The sequence below is a fragment of the Danaus plexippus genome, chromosome 26, assembly GCF_018135715.1.
Source record: "Danaus plexippus chromosome 26, MEX_DaPlex, whole genome shotgun sequence".
In the NCBI taxonomy this organism is placed as follows: domain Eukaryota; kingdom Metazoa; phylum Arthropoda; class Insecta; order Lepidoptera; family Nymphalidae; genus Danaus; species Danaus plexippus.
The window spans coordinates 2,260,951-2,279,013 of NC_083554.1; the positions used below are offsets into that span (position 1 = coordinate 2,260,951).

At 28.2% G+C, this 18,063-nt stretch overlaps 1 protein-coding gene across 2 annotated transcripts in view; it reads left to right on the plus strand.

Annotated features, from left to right (window-relative positions):
* The first annotated feature begins 8,102 nt into the window (after window positions 1-8,102).
* The window catches only part of LOC116774434 (synaptotagmin-10-like), a 45,036-nt gene continuing 35,075 nt past the window's right edge, over window positions 8,103-18,063 (plus strand). Inside the window, exon 1 of one of the 2 annotated variants that reach the window (XM_032667166.2) lies at window positions 8,103-8,226. In XM_032667166.2, coding sequence (XP_032523057.1) covers window positions 8,115-8,226 — 112 coding nt within the window. In that variant the 5' untranslated portion in view covers window positions 8,103-8,114. Of the gene's footprint in view, window positions 8,227-10,726; window positions 10,782-18,063 lie in introns of those variants that run through there. The other variant, XM_061524924.1, reaches the window with a different exon arrangement.

Genomic DNA, 18,063 nt, shown 5'->3' on the forward strand with positions numbered 1-18,063 from the left:
TAATAAATTCTTATCAAGAGTACTCCAGATGTTTCGTGAGTTATTCTGTATAAAATTTCGTTGTAAGTATAAAATTAATAATTGACATAAGTTGAACAAAAAACTTCAACGTATTATTTAATATACATTCTTAATGAAATGGCGAGCAGCTCTTGTGTATTTTGAATTTTATTAAATTGTGGCGTGTCTGAATCTAATCAATTGTTCATCCTTTTTGCATCGTCACCTGTCTGGAAACTTTTAGATGAAGATGATTCTGTGGCTAACATAGCTAGATCAGATCAAAATTGATGTAAAATAAATTATTGGACTAAATTTAATCATTTGATAAAATATTAAGTTTGATTCAAATAGGTGTTACAGGTGTTACACAATTATGTTTAGTGAAATAAATCTCATCCAAAATATTTAAACCGACCACGAAGTTAAATTTAATAGACAACCTCGAGTAGGCACCAACCTCTTGGGCGGTGAAGCTTATTTGTCTCATCCCATTATTAAGAATAATAGTTTCTTAATTACGTTAAAAATGTCGTAAAAATTTACTCTCAGCGGTTACTTATAAATTAAAAAGTTTCCCTTAAAAAAAAATTTTGTTTCCATGTAATCAGATCTTACATTTTACATTTTTTTTATATATCCATAAATGCACTTACTAGTTTTTTCTTCAAAAAAGCTATATTCATAATTCTTACATAATTTCTCACCGTGTTCCATTGATTCATATTATCCTAAACACATTTAATACTTTCCAATCTTCATTACATGTACGAGCAATTTATTTTCTAAACACACTCTCTTTCTCTCAGTCGAAGCCTTAGCCAACGAAGCGTCAACTTTCAATCTGCAACACTTTTTCTTTTTAAATAATGAATTTTAAACAACAGTGTTTCAGCTTATTGTATTCTAGATAGCTTTAATGTTGAGGATTGTTTCGGAGTGTAATCTTCATGCATTACAATTTCTCAAAGGTTTGATTAAATGACGCATAGTAATGTGTCTGATTCGATGACAATGAAGATAGAGTAGTAATGCTAAACGATGAGATACAAATGTATTGTATTGAAACAATAAACAGGTACTGAAATTGGTTGTATGTTATCTCTATGTTGAGTGCATTAGAATATGTACACAATAGCTCTGAAACTTGGCAAGATATTTCAACAGTATGTTTTCATTTAATATCTCATATCATAAGTTTATATAGTGGAAAGATTTTAAAAATACATTTATTTAAGAAGGTTAAAGTTATTACGCTAATGTTGCTGAGAGGTTATTAAAGTTTATTTTTTAACTTTTCCTAATACAGTTGACCTATATCCTACATGGAATTGTAAAACGTATCTAGGTCTTGTTGTAAAAGTATATTAGAGAGAATATAGCACTACTAACCTAACTTAGACCTTGAGACCACTTTATGACATTATATTAAGGAAAAAGATTGTACATATAACTGCGGTATTAGCATTTGTCATATACTTTCCATAAAATACTTACATTTTAAGACTACTAAAATTTCAATTCATATATTAATTTTTACTACCTAATGAGATACTCATGTTAGCCGTCAAGTCTTGACCACATTAGCTATAACTATGATTCCTTACAACGTCGTGTCGCTAAAATTTATGACTCCTTACTATTGAATGATTTAAAGTCTTTGAGCATAAGGGACATTTAAACTCTTCCCCAAGGTCGGTATTGATCATCATCTATTCATCAAGATGCCCCAGCATCCGAATGCAAATTTAAGAAGGCTGTACACTAGACGAGACTATTACTTTCATGTCTATTTATGATATAAAACTATTCTCCATTATGCTCTATCTCTAAGAGTTATAATAGTTGATCTTCCATTTGATTATGTAAAAGTTACTTCTACCACTATAGTCGGAATCTAATAAGTAGTAGAATAATATAATTTAGTAGTATACATAGAAGTATAATTTCTACTGTCTATGGACCTCGAAGATTACTTAATTTAATAATATCTAAAATGAACATTAAAAAACATGCTCGAAAATTAATACAAATTTTAAATTTTATTAACAAAAAAGAAATATTCTTACACAAACATATAAGGAAGATGTAAAACACTTCAGAGTATCTATATTAGTGTTGAAAGGTTATTACGAGTCATAACACAGATTTGAACAAAGAGCACATTATAAAATTACTACTATATATAATTAATTATACAGTTTAAACTATTATTTAAATATATGTATTTAATAATAGCGTTTTTTTATTAAGTCTTATTTGCATTTTCAAAGTTCACAGAGTAAAGTTACGACGAATATATTAAGAATTTATGAAACTTAAAATGCAAGTTATTTTCGTTCATAAATTTTAAGATCACATCTTTTAACAAGTGAACACTCTATAATTTGCTTGATGTGAAAATTTATTTTCGTATAATAATATGGCTGGGTTAATCTTAATTGTTTTTTATGATCAGCTTTGCATTTTTATAACTCGAAATTAAGTTGAACAAAATATGAACATTAAGTTATAGTTACAAATTAATAATAGTGTATTAAGAGTATAAATCAAAATATTCAAAAATAATATAAATGGATATAAAATAATGTTCAAAATATAGAAAATGGTCTAGAAACTTAAATTTCCATAAGGAAGAATTCGCAAACAATTTCTATAATTGTAACAATGATGTTAAATTAACTATTATCCATTAACATATATTATTTGCAAACAAAATTTTTATACATATTCATATGAACAAAGATAAATCTATTAAATAAAATATATTTATTGATTTACCTTGAACAAAACAGTTCTATAAGTTTACAAATAAAATAAATAGAATGTTCCTGAAGCTATTTCTGTTAAATATGTATATATATCTTGAATTAAGAAAGCAATAAGTGAACTTTCGGATATACTTTTAATCATATCATGACTTTTGTCATGAAATGACTTGGTTATAACTAGATACTTGGAAAAGGTGTTTGAGAGTCCTTCTATAATTTATGAAAGACTAAGCTCTAGAGGTATGAATTAATGTATATATTATATGTTGACTTAGAAAAGTAATTAAAATAACAAGGTTAAAGAGAAATGCCTTTAAAAATGTATGATCTGAATTTGAATATTTTTTTAAAATTAAAAATACGTTATATTGTATTCCATCAATATTTTGAGGCACAATTCGGCAATAACGTAAACAAAAACCGACCAACAATATTTAAAAAATATATTATTTATATGAGAGTAAATGTGAGATTTAAAATGTGCATAAAGAGATAGAAAAAATGATATTTCAAATACCATATATACTAAATACCTATATAATGTCCAAGATAAGTATACTTAATCTAGTCTATAGGTGGTAGAGCCTAGCTGTGGTCAAATAACTACAGCTCAAACATGGGCTGGCTCGACCTGGGAGGTACCACCCTCTCACAGAAGATTTGCGTGAAGTAGTCATTAATGACTGCCTTTCGTCCGATGATTGAGAGAGCGGGTTGCCCTTTCCCTATTCCCACCCTTTCCTGTCATTCCTTATTCCCACACCTCCCTTTTCCTCAACAAGTAAGGTTGGCAACGCATCTGCAACATCTATGTTGCAGATGTCCATAGGCGACGGTGACTACTGACCATCACATAGACCGTCTGCTCGTTTGCCAACTTTTACATAAAAAAATAATAATATTGAATCCATATGTATATAGGCTAATCGTGTCTAATGAACACACATCCCGATATTAATCCATCCCGAGATAAATGTTGTTGCATTATTTGCTTTTTGAATTTTTCATATTTAAATTTCATTTCAGATTAAATAAAGAGGAAGCTACTTTTATTGAGATTTGTAAATGATCATTAATCGATTTCTCTTTAGTCAGAAACGATTTATCCCAACCTCATTTTGCTTTATACTACGAAGTAAGAGATTTCTTTGGAACTCTTAATTACTTTTTTGTGAATAAAAAACAATTATGTAAATTTATCCTAACATAAGTTGTATTTTTTATTTCATTTCAGTCAGAAGTGTAAAAAAGACTAAGAAAAAAGGATGGAAATTAAGTTCAATAGTTTGTAATAAAAATATTAGTTTGCTACAATGTGCTACGGGTTACGAGTGTCTAAGAGTGTCTACGACTGCTACATTGTAACCGACAGGTCGTAGGCGGAGTAAAATAAGTCATGTGGTAGTAGCACGTGACGTGATAATATGTATTTACATGTAAAATATTTTTAATATTGATTGCATTGATTTAATAGATATGAATGATGAGTCTGTATTTTTTATTTTCACAAAAATAAATTTAAAAATTGTTAATATGAAATTTTTAATCATATCTAAGTACTAAGTAAGAACTTTCGTTAATAATTTTTTTAATTTACCTTTTTTTGTAGGGAGATTTGGATAGAATTGGAAGAATTTATTATTTAAACGAGAATTACATGTTAAATAACTATAACTATAGAATTTCTTATGTTCTGAGTTTATGATCTATTATATTCATATACAAAAACAAGTGCTATAGTACTCAAATTAAATTTTAATGTTAAATTCACCGACTCGGGTTAATTGACAACAGCCAAGTTTTTTAATTAGCTAGATAATCCGAACATTGAAGAAGGTCGTGGGTTCGAATCCCACTCGTGTGTATGATTCGTCCATACTATATTTTGTAATTTAAATTATAATTCATGTATCAATATTTTTTTATTAAACATTTATATCGAACAAGATATCTTCAATAACTATATGAGAAAAACTATTCTTTAATTACACATCGAGCCACGAACTCGATAGTCATAAAACAACATTAATATTCCGCCTCAAAGTTTACTGCAACGTTAGGATTGTATACACTAATATGTGAGTTAAATTCTCACTTAATGTTCTCGTAAACTTTGTTTCAGTCATATCAGTCAATATCAGTGTTTCTAAATGTAATTACTTTATAAATGTATATAATATAATAAATATTAATTCAATTTGTCTGTACGTCATTAATAAAATATACCTAATTGATCATAATTCACTTTGTTAATATTAAATGAAAATATTCTATCTGTCATTTTAAAATGAAATTTTAATTAAATTCGTTTTACAAAACACTTAATGAGTTTTTAATATGTAGTATATCTTTTTAATAAAAGCTCGTATATGTTGTGTTAGAAGGTTCCAGGGAAAAATATATTTCTTTTAATTTAACAATATAATATCATAAATGCTGATTTTATATGATGATCTGCTAGAATATTTATTTTTTATTGTTTATAATGTGTTAATATATTGACGGTTCTCTGTATAAAATTAAATTAATAAACAAATCAATACTATGAAACTCTTAAATTATTGTTCAAAAATATGTAAATCATTGTACGAAGAAAAAGATCGTTACAACTATTTTATATGCACATATGTAATTCTCGGTCTCTTCAAAAGTTTATTACCAAATTCAGACTAATATTACATTATAAATAAAAGCTCTGTCAGCCAACAATGCAAGTTACTTATGAATCTATGTACATACAAACATACAGCTTATGGCTTATGACTGTCGCGCTTAGACTGTGATATCGATTCAAAAACTTTGCAGACTTACACCTGATCATAATGTAGCAGTTTGTGTACAAGTTTGGAATGTCCATTATTATACATGGCTCTATAATTTCACAGTATACATGTACAATTTCGACTTTTCTATGTTGGTATTTTTCCACACTTTTGATTGTAGATGGCGCTTACGCTCGTTAGATTCCTTTCGTGTTGAAATTTCTATACAATAAAATCCTATTAAATTTACAGTTTCCTATGCAATTTACATATATGTATTTTTATAAAACTAACTTGGGTTCTGTAAAAATATAACTCTAGGCTCTGATAAATTGTGCTTAAACATGCAACTTGTTTTCAAGTGTAGACAAAAACTTATATTATATTCAGCACTGGGACTCTGGCTTGTGAAAATTAAAATTAATTTCATTTTTTTTCTCTAACAAAATACCAAAAGTATTACTCACATCCTTTTATAGTTTTAATGTCACACACTTGATAATAAGTAAATATACCATTCATTTTTGCAAATTATTTGTTGAGTCTCAACGGTTTACAAATTACTCATTGAAATCGGTGTTGTAAAGAAAATTTTAGGTAGATTTAAAGTGTGCAAAATAAAATTAATACAATTCAACAGAAAGAAAAATATTTTATGCTAAAACTATATCACAAGGCTAACAATATTTATGCTAATATTAGTCTGCGTGCATCAACAGACTACCCTCTTTATAAAAATAATAAAAATAATATTTTTTAAACAATTATATTACTTTCTGAGCAACATAAATAATTATTTTATCTGTATTCAAGTTTTAATGTGACATTCAAAAAACACGCAGTGCTCTTTCATATAAAGGGCGAGGGCTTATGTAGGTCGCTACCGGCGTCTGTCAATATATTTCCGCCAGAGGAAGGATGGTACGTCATATCCTAGTTTTGAGGCTAAATAAATTAGCTTTCTAATGTACTACGGTCAACAGAATACGATTCAAACCATGACAAACAAAATAATTTTTAATTTAGCGATGAACTAACCGAAATCTTAATAATATTTTTTTTTAATGTAATTTGACGTTAATTAATATGCCCCTACGTTTAAAATGTGCTGTATATCTTACGACTATTAGAAAACAAAAAAAAAACTAGTGTTATCGAATAAATATTATAAAGGTAACACAAATATGTAATATTCATTATAAATCAATCTTTATTTTGTAAACGTCAGAGGTCCGTACTGACGCCGTAATAGTCCCCGGAGGCGAAACCATTTCCAGAATAATAAAATATAATAATGAGATTGGAATTGGAAATATTTGACATGTTCTCTAACTATCCGCTGTCAATTTAACAGACCAGTAGCTTTTTTGAATACCATTATATTATTCGGTACAAATCATTCCCTAAACTATATATGGGTAAATTAATTGCTTGTGCAATGGTTACTGAAAATAGTTTTAAGAAATTTGTATTGAATAAAATATATAACATTAATTTATTTTAAATTATAAGTCAAAGACAAAAAAAAAGTTTTTTGTCTTTGACGTATAATTACAATACGGCAAGTCAGATATAGGTAAGGCTAAAACATTGTTGTTTATGTGCAATAAAATATATTATACATCATTAAATGAGACTATTAGGTATCACAAGGCTTTGTTTGGTAAATTTTATATAAAAATAATTGTTTTTATTGACTCCATTCCATTACCTTTCCATGGGTTTCGGAATCGTTTACAAGGTCTAGGTTAGCTTCAAGTACACGTATTACGTAATTATTGAAAGAAGTAAAAGAAATGTACTCTCTTAATGTAATAAGTAGAATTTTCTCTGTAGAAAATAAAAGTAGCTAACAAGTTTGGAAAGCCGGACGCTATCTGAGACATCCTAACGAATGTGAACAGTTTTAAAATTTTATTCGTTTTACATTCGTACATATGTGAACGTTATTTTTTTTTTTATAAATTATTCTCATTATTTTCTCATCTATTAACTTTGATAATATTATTTATAAGAATTTTATATTTATTAAATGTATTAAATAAAATGTTTGTTTTTTTTGTGTGAATATTGATTATTTGTGTATAGACTCACTAAGTAAATTGCGTTACTTAATTCACTGTATACCTGTGGCTGCGATCAGGATTCGTAGACCGTCTGGCTGAAGTGTTTTCTTGTCCTTTCAATTCTATTCAAGTTTACTTGAAGTAAATGGAATACTTTTATATTATTATTTTTCAAAATATCTTGTTTCTGCGTTAAAAACATTTATACCCTTATAAATGTTTATAACGCAGAGAGTAAAAACGTGATATTATACAGCCAAGGTACTCTTTTACCTTTATTTCTATTTAAGGATACTTGAAGTGAAAGTGACAGATTTTATTCGATATTTATTGTTATTATTGTTAACATTTTTTTTTTACAGCACATTATTGAAACCATCGGATTAGTCGGGAATATTTTTAATGCAGTCGGTCGAAGGTATAGTATTATTCAGCCAAGGTCCAGCCGGGGCTACCTGGCGGTACGGGGTAGTAACTACCAGTAGCAGCCATTCGCGCCCCGACCGCCGTCAGTGATGGGCGTACCGCGAGTCACTAGCGCCGCGCCAGCCGAGCTCGAGCTCGGGAGAGCTAGGCGACCCCACCTGTTGATCGTCGACGACTCGAGGCAGGCGCGCGCCAGCGAAGGTTAGTGCCCCACGGTTTTGTTGAACTTTTTTAATTTTATAGAACCAGGTTTTTCAGTTCCTACCTCCGTATTTTATTATATTGCATTTCGTCTAACGTTTCGATTTCTTTTAGCAACCGTGATCACGGGTAGAGTTGAAAGTGTCTACTTTTTAGTAGAACTTTTTTTTCTAAAGAGGTTTCATGGAATAAGTTGCCGCTTTTTAAATGTGGCCTGTCATAGGGACAATAAAGGTTTTATTGAACGGTAAATATGATTAAACAGCGTATGCATTCCCATCGTTTACGTTAATGAACAATGAATGTCTACAAAGGGTTATCGTATTGCTGAATTAATTTCGCAGCTTTAAAATTTGTCTATCATTGTTTCGTCAGAAACTCTTCATGGGATGTAATTAATTTGGAAGTGTAGTGCCTCCGGTGCGTTGGGGTGGTAAATATTTTAATTGGCTTGCATAATTATATATGAAGGGTTAACAATAAATACAGTATCGATGAAGCAGAGCCTTTGTTGAGTTCTATATAATTTTTGAAGAATCGTGTTTATTTTTTTTTACTTTAATTTTGCTTTACAAAAAAAAGCAGTAAATATCCGTCTAACTTTTTAAGTAAAATCTGTTCTCGACATTATCTCTGCCTTGATACAACACTTTGAAGCGTAATAGTAATTTTTAATCAACAAATTATAATAGTGCCGTATTTTTTTTATTTTAATAATGAAAGAATATTTTTCTGTTACTAAATATCATTTTTGCTTTTAACTAACCATAAATGTATAACAGATTTAGGCGTATGACATATATTGAATGGAAAAAATAAACACTAAATGACAAATAGGCAAATCTCTCGGGAATTAATCCGTAATACGTGTCAGGAGATATTTAATAAAAAACAAATAGAAGTATAAATAAGCTAAAAAATGATTATTTTTCAATAATGAGATCTAAGACTTTCGCGAGTTTTATTCGTTTAAATTATTTTCCAATATTTGTATGAATTATCTTAAATTATTAACATAAAGTTATGACAGATTTACCTTATTTATTTCAATACTTTATTTCAAGACTTTAAAAATAATACATCGAAAAAAATTGTCTAAATATTAAAGAAAATTGTGGTATTTTTAATGAAAAAGCAATAAACACTCACGAGACAAAAAATTCTATATAAGTATATGTTAATATTATTTAAATATTTTTATTTTAATAGTCCTGTTACTTTATGTGAAGTTCAATTATTACTTTTAATCAAATGTCAATATTAAATCATATACGTAGAATGTACTTATTTCTTTTTCTGTAAAAAAATATTGAAGTTATAATTTTCATGCTCATTATTGCTATTAAATTTACACAGGAACATTCACATATCACTTATATAAAATGAAATAAAAATAGAGACATAAATCATTACTAAATTATAAAAAAAACGGTAATAAACTAAACTAAACCGTTTATTCATAATGTTGATTCTACCGGGAGGAGACCAGCTCGAAATGCAGTAGTCTCTATTAAAATTTAAATAACAAAGACCTTAATTAGTCTTTATTTCCAACTGTCGTACAAGTTTTAATGGTTTGATAAAAAATATATAGGTTGGTAATAACATTCTAAATGACAATAATGTTAGCCGAGGCGCGGCTTGCTTTATCATTTTAAACAAAGTAATGTGATTTCAAAGTCAAACCGAGCTCAAAAACATCTAATATTATATCATATTTTATATAAATTAATTTTCAGGACCGTGTTGTTATTATATAATATATTCTTATGTAGGAAAAAATTAGTCCTGTAAAATAGATACCAATTCGACAGACCGATACATAAGTTTAAAATGAGCCTTTTTCTAAACACAATTTATTTTACTTATCCAATAATAATTTGATTATATTATGCATATACATCTGAAGTCAGAAATGTAGTTTAACTTGTACAAACATATACCAAGATGTAAAGTACACAATTTAATTGTGAACACAATCTACAGCCGTGCCTTGTTTGAGCGAACGTGTAATTAATCTCTATGCAAGTTTAAATGTCAATCTTTGTTCTAACTCAGTTATATCAAGATTATAGACGAAACAATTAAAGAAGTCTTGGGTAGTAACTAGGTAGTTTTTCATCAAATCTCAATTGAAACATATACTGCGGTGTAACGAAATATCTTAAACTTATGTTTGCTTATGTTGTGTTCCAGAGTCATTTAGGTAGATGTGTTGAAACATGGGACATATATCCTCATTAAAGGCTTTGTTTTGCTACAAAAACATCTATTACGTAGTTTTTCTTACGGTGTATTCTTTGTTTTATTTTTCTTTTGGTTTATTCGATGTCTTCTAGAACATTCACTTTTGTTTGAGCAAAATTAATAGAGTGTTGTTAAGCAGCTATTTAGTTTTAATAATTATTATAAATATATTAGTTTGCGGAACTCCGATAGAAGTTATCCGTCGGATGCGTACTTCCCTTACTAATGGTTGAATAGAATTTATTTTTATGCCAATGTTCTGTGTACTGGGCGCGGTTGTGTCAGTGTTATGAAAAATTATAATTAATGTGAGTATATAATTTAACGTTAACATATTTTATGTAATATAGAACACGTGAATGTGTTCTTTTTTACACTTAAAATAGCTGTTTTTTTTTTATAAAACCACGCAACGATCCTTCGCAACTGTCTATTGAAGTGGACAAAGGGGTTCCAGTGACGCGTTCCATAGAGTTTCACTTGTAACCAAAAAAATACTGTTCTTTTACAGGAGATGTTTTAATTATATTATTTATACCAAAAAAGGCAAAGTCATGAATACATTTATACTTCCAATCTAATTAACGACTTAGTACTTCACTTCTGTTTAATTAAATCGCTTGAGGTCTTTAACGAGATTTTTTTGTATCAAGTCAAATAACCAGCGTCTAAAGACTGTATCAATAATGGAATCGTCTGTCTTGATGTTTGTGTATATTCAAGTATGGCGCAGCTGTCAGAAATATGAATAATTAAACTACTAGATTGTTCTCTTGACTTCACTCAAGATATATTAGTTTATGTATATTGCACTTTATATTAAATTATGTTGTGAAAACTCGATATCTTTGAATTATACTTTTAACTTTATGAAATTTTATACATTACTTTTGAACATACAATGTATCGAAATTAAATTAAAATTAGCTTTCAATATTAGTGCAGAGTGAAAGATTTTACACAATACACTTAAAATTTTGAAAAATTGTAAAAAATATTCTACTTTAAGTTTGAAATATAATTATCTATCGATATAATGTTTTACTCTACGCCAGAATACTATGATAGTGGGCTTTATTTACAAATAAAAGCGATTTAATAAGCAGACATTGTGTAGGCGTGGCTGGCGTTGGGGATCCCTTGTTGGTAATAAGCTCCCTTTCACGGAACACAAAATGGCTGGAATGAAGAGAAACAGGATAAGTTTTGAGATCGCTGACATTTGATATTATAATCACGACTAAGAAAGCGTTGTATTGAGTTTATTTTATTAAATTGCACCATAATTAATGTGGATGAATATAAGAAACTATTTGATTGATTTTCAGTAAATTTGGAATAATTTAGAAAGTATACTCTCAAGTCATTTGACGTAATTTACAAAAAAAAAGTTCGATAGGAATCAAAAAGAATACGAATTGAGAATCTTGAGGTTGTCTGTTTGTATGGTAATTACGTATAGGACGTTTAGGTTTCTTGAGTAGATTTTAGGACAATACTTGGTAATGATTTAAATCTTTGCTCTGAATGAATATTTAATGTAAATAATTACGTTAAAGTAATTCAGTAAAAGCCTCAAACAGCAGTTCTCGGATAAAGGATGAGAAATATTCTCAAAATTATTTTAATATGAATTATTCTTTAGATTAGGAAATTGAAATATTTCATTATTATATAATATCGTATTTACTGCAAACAAATGTAAATTTTAGAATTTAGTTAGCTTTCGTGCTTATGTAAGGAGCTTTCCCTGGCGTTTTCCCAAAAAGTGCCCCGAGACCTTCGCCGTTATCCAGTGCAAGGTTGCGAGGGAGGTTGCCTCTGACCCACTTCCGGGTCAAGATCAACCGTTGACGTAACGGTCTTGCGCAATGACTGAACAGTCCTGAATGAATATTTGTATGACATAGTACAACGTTACCCTTAATGGATTGAGATTTTGACATCCCATTTTTCACGTTTCGTTGAAAATTTTAATTAAATTTTAATGACACGTAATTTATTCGAAGAACAAAAATTTTTCTAAACAATTCATTTAACATTCCATCCTTGGAAATAATGATGCAGATTATTAGAATATTTTCACGTGACATTTCTTAGAATTTTTAAATGGTGATTAATTTTCATATGCTATGTAAGGTGTAACAAAAAGTACATTTTTATCAAGTGTTCGAGTTTTATTGTATGTTATTATTTTTATATATTTTTTAATAAATAATGAATTAATAGGGATGTTTGTATATACGCAATCAATACCTTATATATGTCAGAAGAGCTGGGCTTACTTTGGAACTACTTTAAAAAGGCGATTTAAATGAGATCCCGGTACGTTATATGTTTTATTATCAGTAATAACAACAATTTATTTATATTTTAGAGAAATAAAAAATAGCAAGTTATGGTAAGACACATACAGAAAGTACGTTTTAAATATATATATACATACACGGGTATTTTCATCTGACTATAAAATGTTACGAAACGACAAACCTCCACTTCAATGATTCTTTTAAGCTAAGAAAAAAAAAAACGCAAAGAAAGAAAAACTCTTTATTGTAACAATTTGTCAAACAAAAGCGATTCTTATACCTTGAATTTTATTGACAATTTGTGTACAAATGAGGTATTATTGTCGTTACAATGTGACTGAAATAAAAATCAAGTGGAATTTTACAAATCTAAAATTTATATTTTCGCTTTTGTTTATATTTATATTTATATATATATGAACTCTCCCTTTGTTATATTCATTGCTTAGTTGTAAATAACACTTAGGTTAAATTTTTTTTGGAACAAAACTTAATTTTATATGTTGGTTTAATTTAATAAATCAGTTGCCTGAACGAAGTTAATTTCATAATTTTATTTGAATGCGTCACTTGTGGATTCTGCCCAATTAACATACTAATTGAATCACGTCTTGAACAAATGTTTTAGTCTTATAATGAAAGGAATTAATATTTTTAAGTGGAATAGAAGAAAATTTTCTTAAAGGACATACAATAAGAACAAAGAGTTGGTTCAGAGGATTGTGTATATATTTTGTTTATGTGTGTCTGAATTTCAGCACTGTCATGATATATATTTATGACATTCATACATATATATATATATATATAAATATTTTTGATCCTAGTTTATTTATTGAACGTAAAAATTTAGTTTGCATGAAAAATAATCTTGCTATATATATTATGAAACCAAAGTCCAGAACGATGTTTAGTTCAATGGAGGTTTTATCGGTTGAAATCAATCAATACATTAAATACCATATTTCCGTTTCCATGAAATGAATATTATTGAAATCGTGAGAAATGTTTTGTATGATTGATATTTAATTACGCAGTATATGTAGTTTCATAATATAACATTACTGCAATGTTAAAAGAATATGAAAAAATAATTCAACGTGACATAGTTGGGGATTCTTTTATGAAAATTGGTATGTAATAAGAGATTATATTTTTCTTATGGATACTAAGAGCGAGTGAATTATGAGACGTCTTATTTGATTAGAGAAAATCTCCCCCCACTGACATAGGACTTGAAAATAATATTCGAAATTATTGGATAATCATAAAAAATTAAAAAAAATTAATGCAGAAAGAACCAAAAAAAGACATATGCATGTAATGTTTAACTTATACACAAAGAGAAAAAAACGCTCACAGTTTAATGTAAATTATACGGTGTATTTATTAATGAAATTAAGTATTCCTTTAGAAGTAACAGAGGTTATTTACTTTTAATTAATTTCTCGTAAGATTCAACAAACTCATAATACATCAAATACTGTTTATATTTTATTTATACATTTAAGGTACTCTTTGCGGTTGAGTTGTATAGTTATGTCAACAAAACCTTATAGAAAAAGATTTCCACATATTCACGATTGATATATTGTACCTGTGTTTGGTGAAATTGGATGGTTTGAAATAAAACCTTTTTTTTTTATTTTTGCTATAATATTCATGTCTGATCTTAATATTTAATGTACATATATAAAAATAATTATATATATGTAGGTGATTTTTTTTTAAATATAGTCAGTCATTCCAGTTATTAACAGCGACAATATAATATGAAAAAAGTTATTTAGTCATTTTAAAAATATAAATTTCATCACGAACTAGAAGTTTAGCAAAGAAATTTTCGAATAATATAATTATGGTAACAGAACTGTTAAACAAAAGGGTAAACCTATTTGCTTCGAATTCTCAATAAAGTTTTCAAATCAACAATATAATTAAAGGACTTTTGTTATTAAATTCCTTTGTAAGCGTTATTGCTGTGGAACGTACACGCGGTGACCCACTTACATGTCACGGTCAGACGGTTGACCGGTTATCCGGCTGACCAGTTGACCGGTTAATTTATATGACGCACATTATCATTATCTTTAATTGAAACCATGATATGGTCGAATTTTTAATTAAAATGGTTAACAATATTTTATTTTTATTAAATATTTTGTAATTGCATTTTTAACTAGATATTTATTAAATTCTATTTTATATATATTGGATGTATATTATCGGCTTGTCTATAATATGATATTTTAAATTATATAAAATTGACTTTTTAGATTTTTCTTGCTGACTCAGGATGACCTTGACATTTCAAGATCAGTAGGTATTATACATTTGGGATATAAAAAAAAATATTTAATTTAAAACAAAAATATTTGATAATTAAGACAGAATATCACAAAACAGCTTGCAGATATTAAATTGGTATAGATACTTTTAATATTACTGTGAAAAACCTTCTCCTCTGTGCTTACGTCAGATATGACGCGGGTCTGACCCAGTTGTATTTCATGGTCATGTCAACCGGGTATGATGCGCGCGCAAGGGTTAAAGTTCCCGGGTGCTTGATACTTAAACAACTTAAGCATTTATATAAATTTAAATGAGAGATGAAAAATATCTGCCATAAAAGAATCGGTCTTTGAAAATATTGTGGATTTCTTTGACCCAGTTGCGTGTCATGGTCATCACGTTAGATGGTTGCGCGCGCAAACCCGGTAAAACCGGCAGGTTAGGTCCGGGCATGTTGTACCCGGTTAGTGTTCGCATTATGACATGTACTTAATTGAAGTTAAAATATTTATGTTATATTCTCATAACTATAACAACTTTTAATAAAACACTACTTATTCATTGAAAATAATTCAAAAGGCAAACTTTTTATCAACTTGCTGGACTGTGTCAGCGACAGTTAAAATGCGTTAGATATATTTTATATATGAATATTTTACTCTAAAAAATGTAAATTTCTATCTAAATGTTATAATAATAACGTAAAAAGAACGAAATCCATTACTATGTATCAAAGAAGCATTGTGTCAAAGGCAATAATAAGTGTCACTTGTGACACGTTGATGGAGTGGTAAATAAAATGATATACAACAAAATAAACGAGCAGCTACTTAAACATCTTACATTAAAAATTAAATTAAATTTTATATTAAGAAAAGTTGTAAAGCCTTTTGTAACAACAGATATTTTTTTAAAGGAAATTATTTATACTTCTCATTCAATACCCATTAAATTGAGCGTACAAAAACCCTTGATAAAAGTTAGCTAAATAGTTATTCATCATGAAATTTAAAGCAAACAATATCAGACTCATTGAATGCTGTTATTTCTATGAAACCCTAACGATGTTTAGAAGTTCATCAATCATCACGAATAAAAGCTGTTGCTGAGCTAAAAAGCTAAATCTTCGTTTATCTGTAATTAATATTTTAATTAATGACATAATCTTTTTGTCGCTTTAAATACTTTTTGATATAAATATATAAGCTTTCAAAAATGACTTAAGCGTTCTTAGACATTTATACAAGTAGATGTCTAGATTGCGTTTGTTTAATAATTGATTGCACATGACAGTTGTATGTCGGGAATGCTAGGTAAGTTTTGATAACTCGTATATATTTTATCAAGCGCGGATGAAGGCCACATTTAAAACAACCAACCAACTATGTATTTTATCATAATAAGAGTAATTTCAATTATCGTTATTAAAGACAGTGTGTATGTCTCTCTCGGAGTTGGTATTGGTGTAACAAATTAAGCAATTTGACTGAGATTAAATTTAGGCTGGATGTGAAGATAAGCATTTGAGATGTTTCAATAAGTTAAAGAGTCATTATTATATTCCGATGTCTATTAAGATTTAGCGAAAGAAAATGTTAAATTATTTTTGTAGTTAAATATTCATCAATAATAATATTATAACAAACACTGATCTTTTCTTTGAAGTTCGTATTAAATTAATAAATAAATTATTTACCATCTCGCAAGTCTAAATTTTTTTTATCCGGTAATTTAAATCAAATTAAAGATATTTTATTATAAAGGTATTCCAGCGAATGTTTCCGCATATAACCGCTTGACAACGGCGGATCTGGAGTCTCATGAATATTCATGTGCCTTTAATATTCATATCAACCGATGCTAAGATAATATTTATTTAAAATAAAAGTCAATTTCATGACCATTATTCATGTTGTTGGTGTACACTGTACAGTGTTTGTACAATACTGTTGTCACTGTTTGTACAATACTGTTGTCATTTCAAATTTCACATTCGGTTTTAATAATTAACGTTATGGAATATTTTTAAAGAATATTTATGTATTCTTTATAAAATTATTATAAAATATATTTTTTTGTTTTCTTTTATATTGTTAATGGAAAGATGCTAATTTCTTTTTTGTTGTAATATTATTGTAATTTGCCTCCACACAGATACAATGTTTTCTAAAGAACTTATAATATAGGAATAAAAAGGGAAGACAAATAGAATTCGCCTAGAAAAGAAGGATCATTGAACTAAAAACTTCAATAATGCCGTATTGTTATTTGTAGTATGGAGCAATTTTCGTTCGAGTTTAGAGGTGTGCTTCAATCAAAAAGTGATGGCATAAGTAATACAAAAAATCACAAAACTGTCCCAACACGACATTTTTTAAAAGTAAATTAACAAATTATAAGCACCATACAAACAGAATAAATTCTGATTAATATATTTTGCATAACTTATTATTAATTTGAATAATAGAGATTGCTTAATCCTGACAGTGATAAATGCTAACCTTTATTCAACATAACCACTTAAGGTTGAGGAAAATCCTAACAGCGGGGTTTCTTTTGAATTGTTACTGTAAATGAAGCTTTCTTACCCGCTATACACCTTCTTGGACAATCTAAATGTATCTTGGATAATGTTATGATAACGTTAATGTTTTCCAATAATTATATCAACTATTTGTTTTATTTTGAACGTGAGAAAAAAATATTATTTATATATCTCCAGAGGTTGCCGAGTCGCTTTGAGCTAGAAAATACAGATAATAGGTCGTTAAAGTGATTTATTGAATGCCCAACAGAAGTTCTGAACGTTGGCCTAATATTGCTTTATGTCCTCCAGGGTCAATAAACTCTTCGAATTTGAATAGAACTAATTTAAATTATTATGCCTTTAAGTTTTTCTAAACGAATATTAATGGTCTTTTATTCAGACATATAATGCAATCATTGTAATAATTTTAAATTAAATAACTTGTAAGTACGCCATTAATCT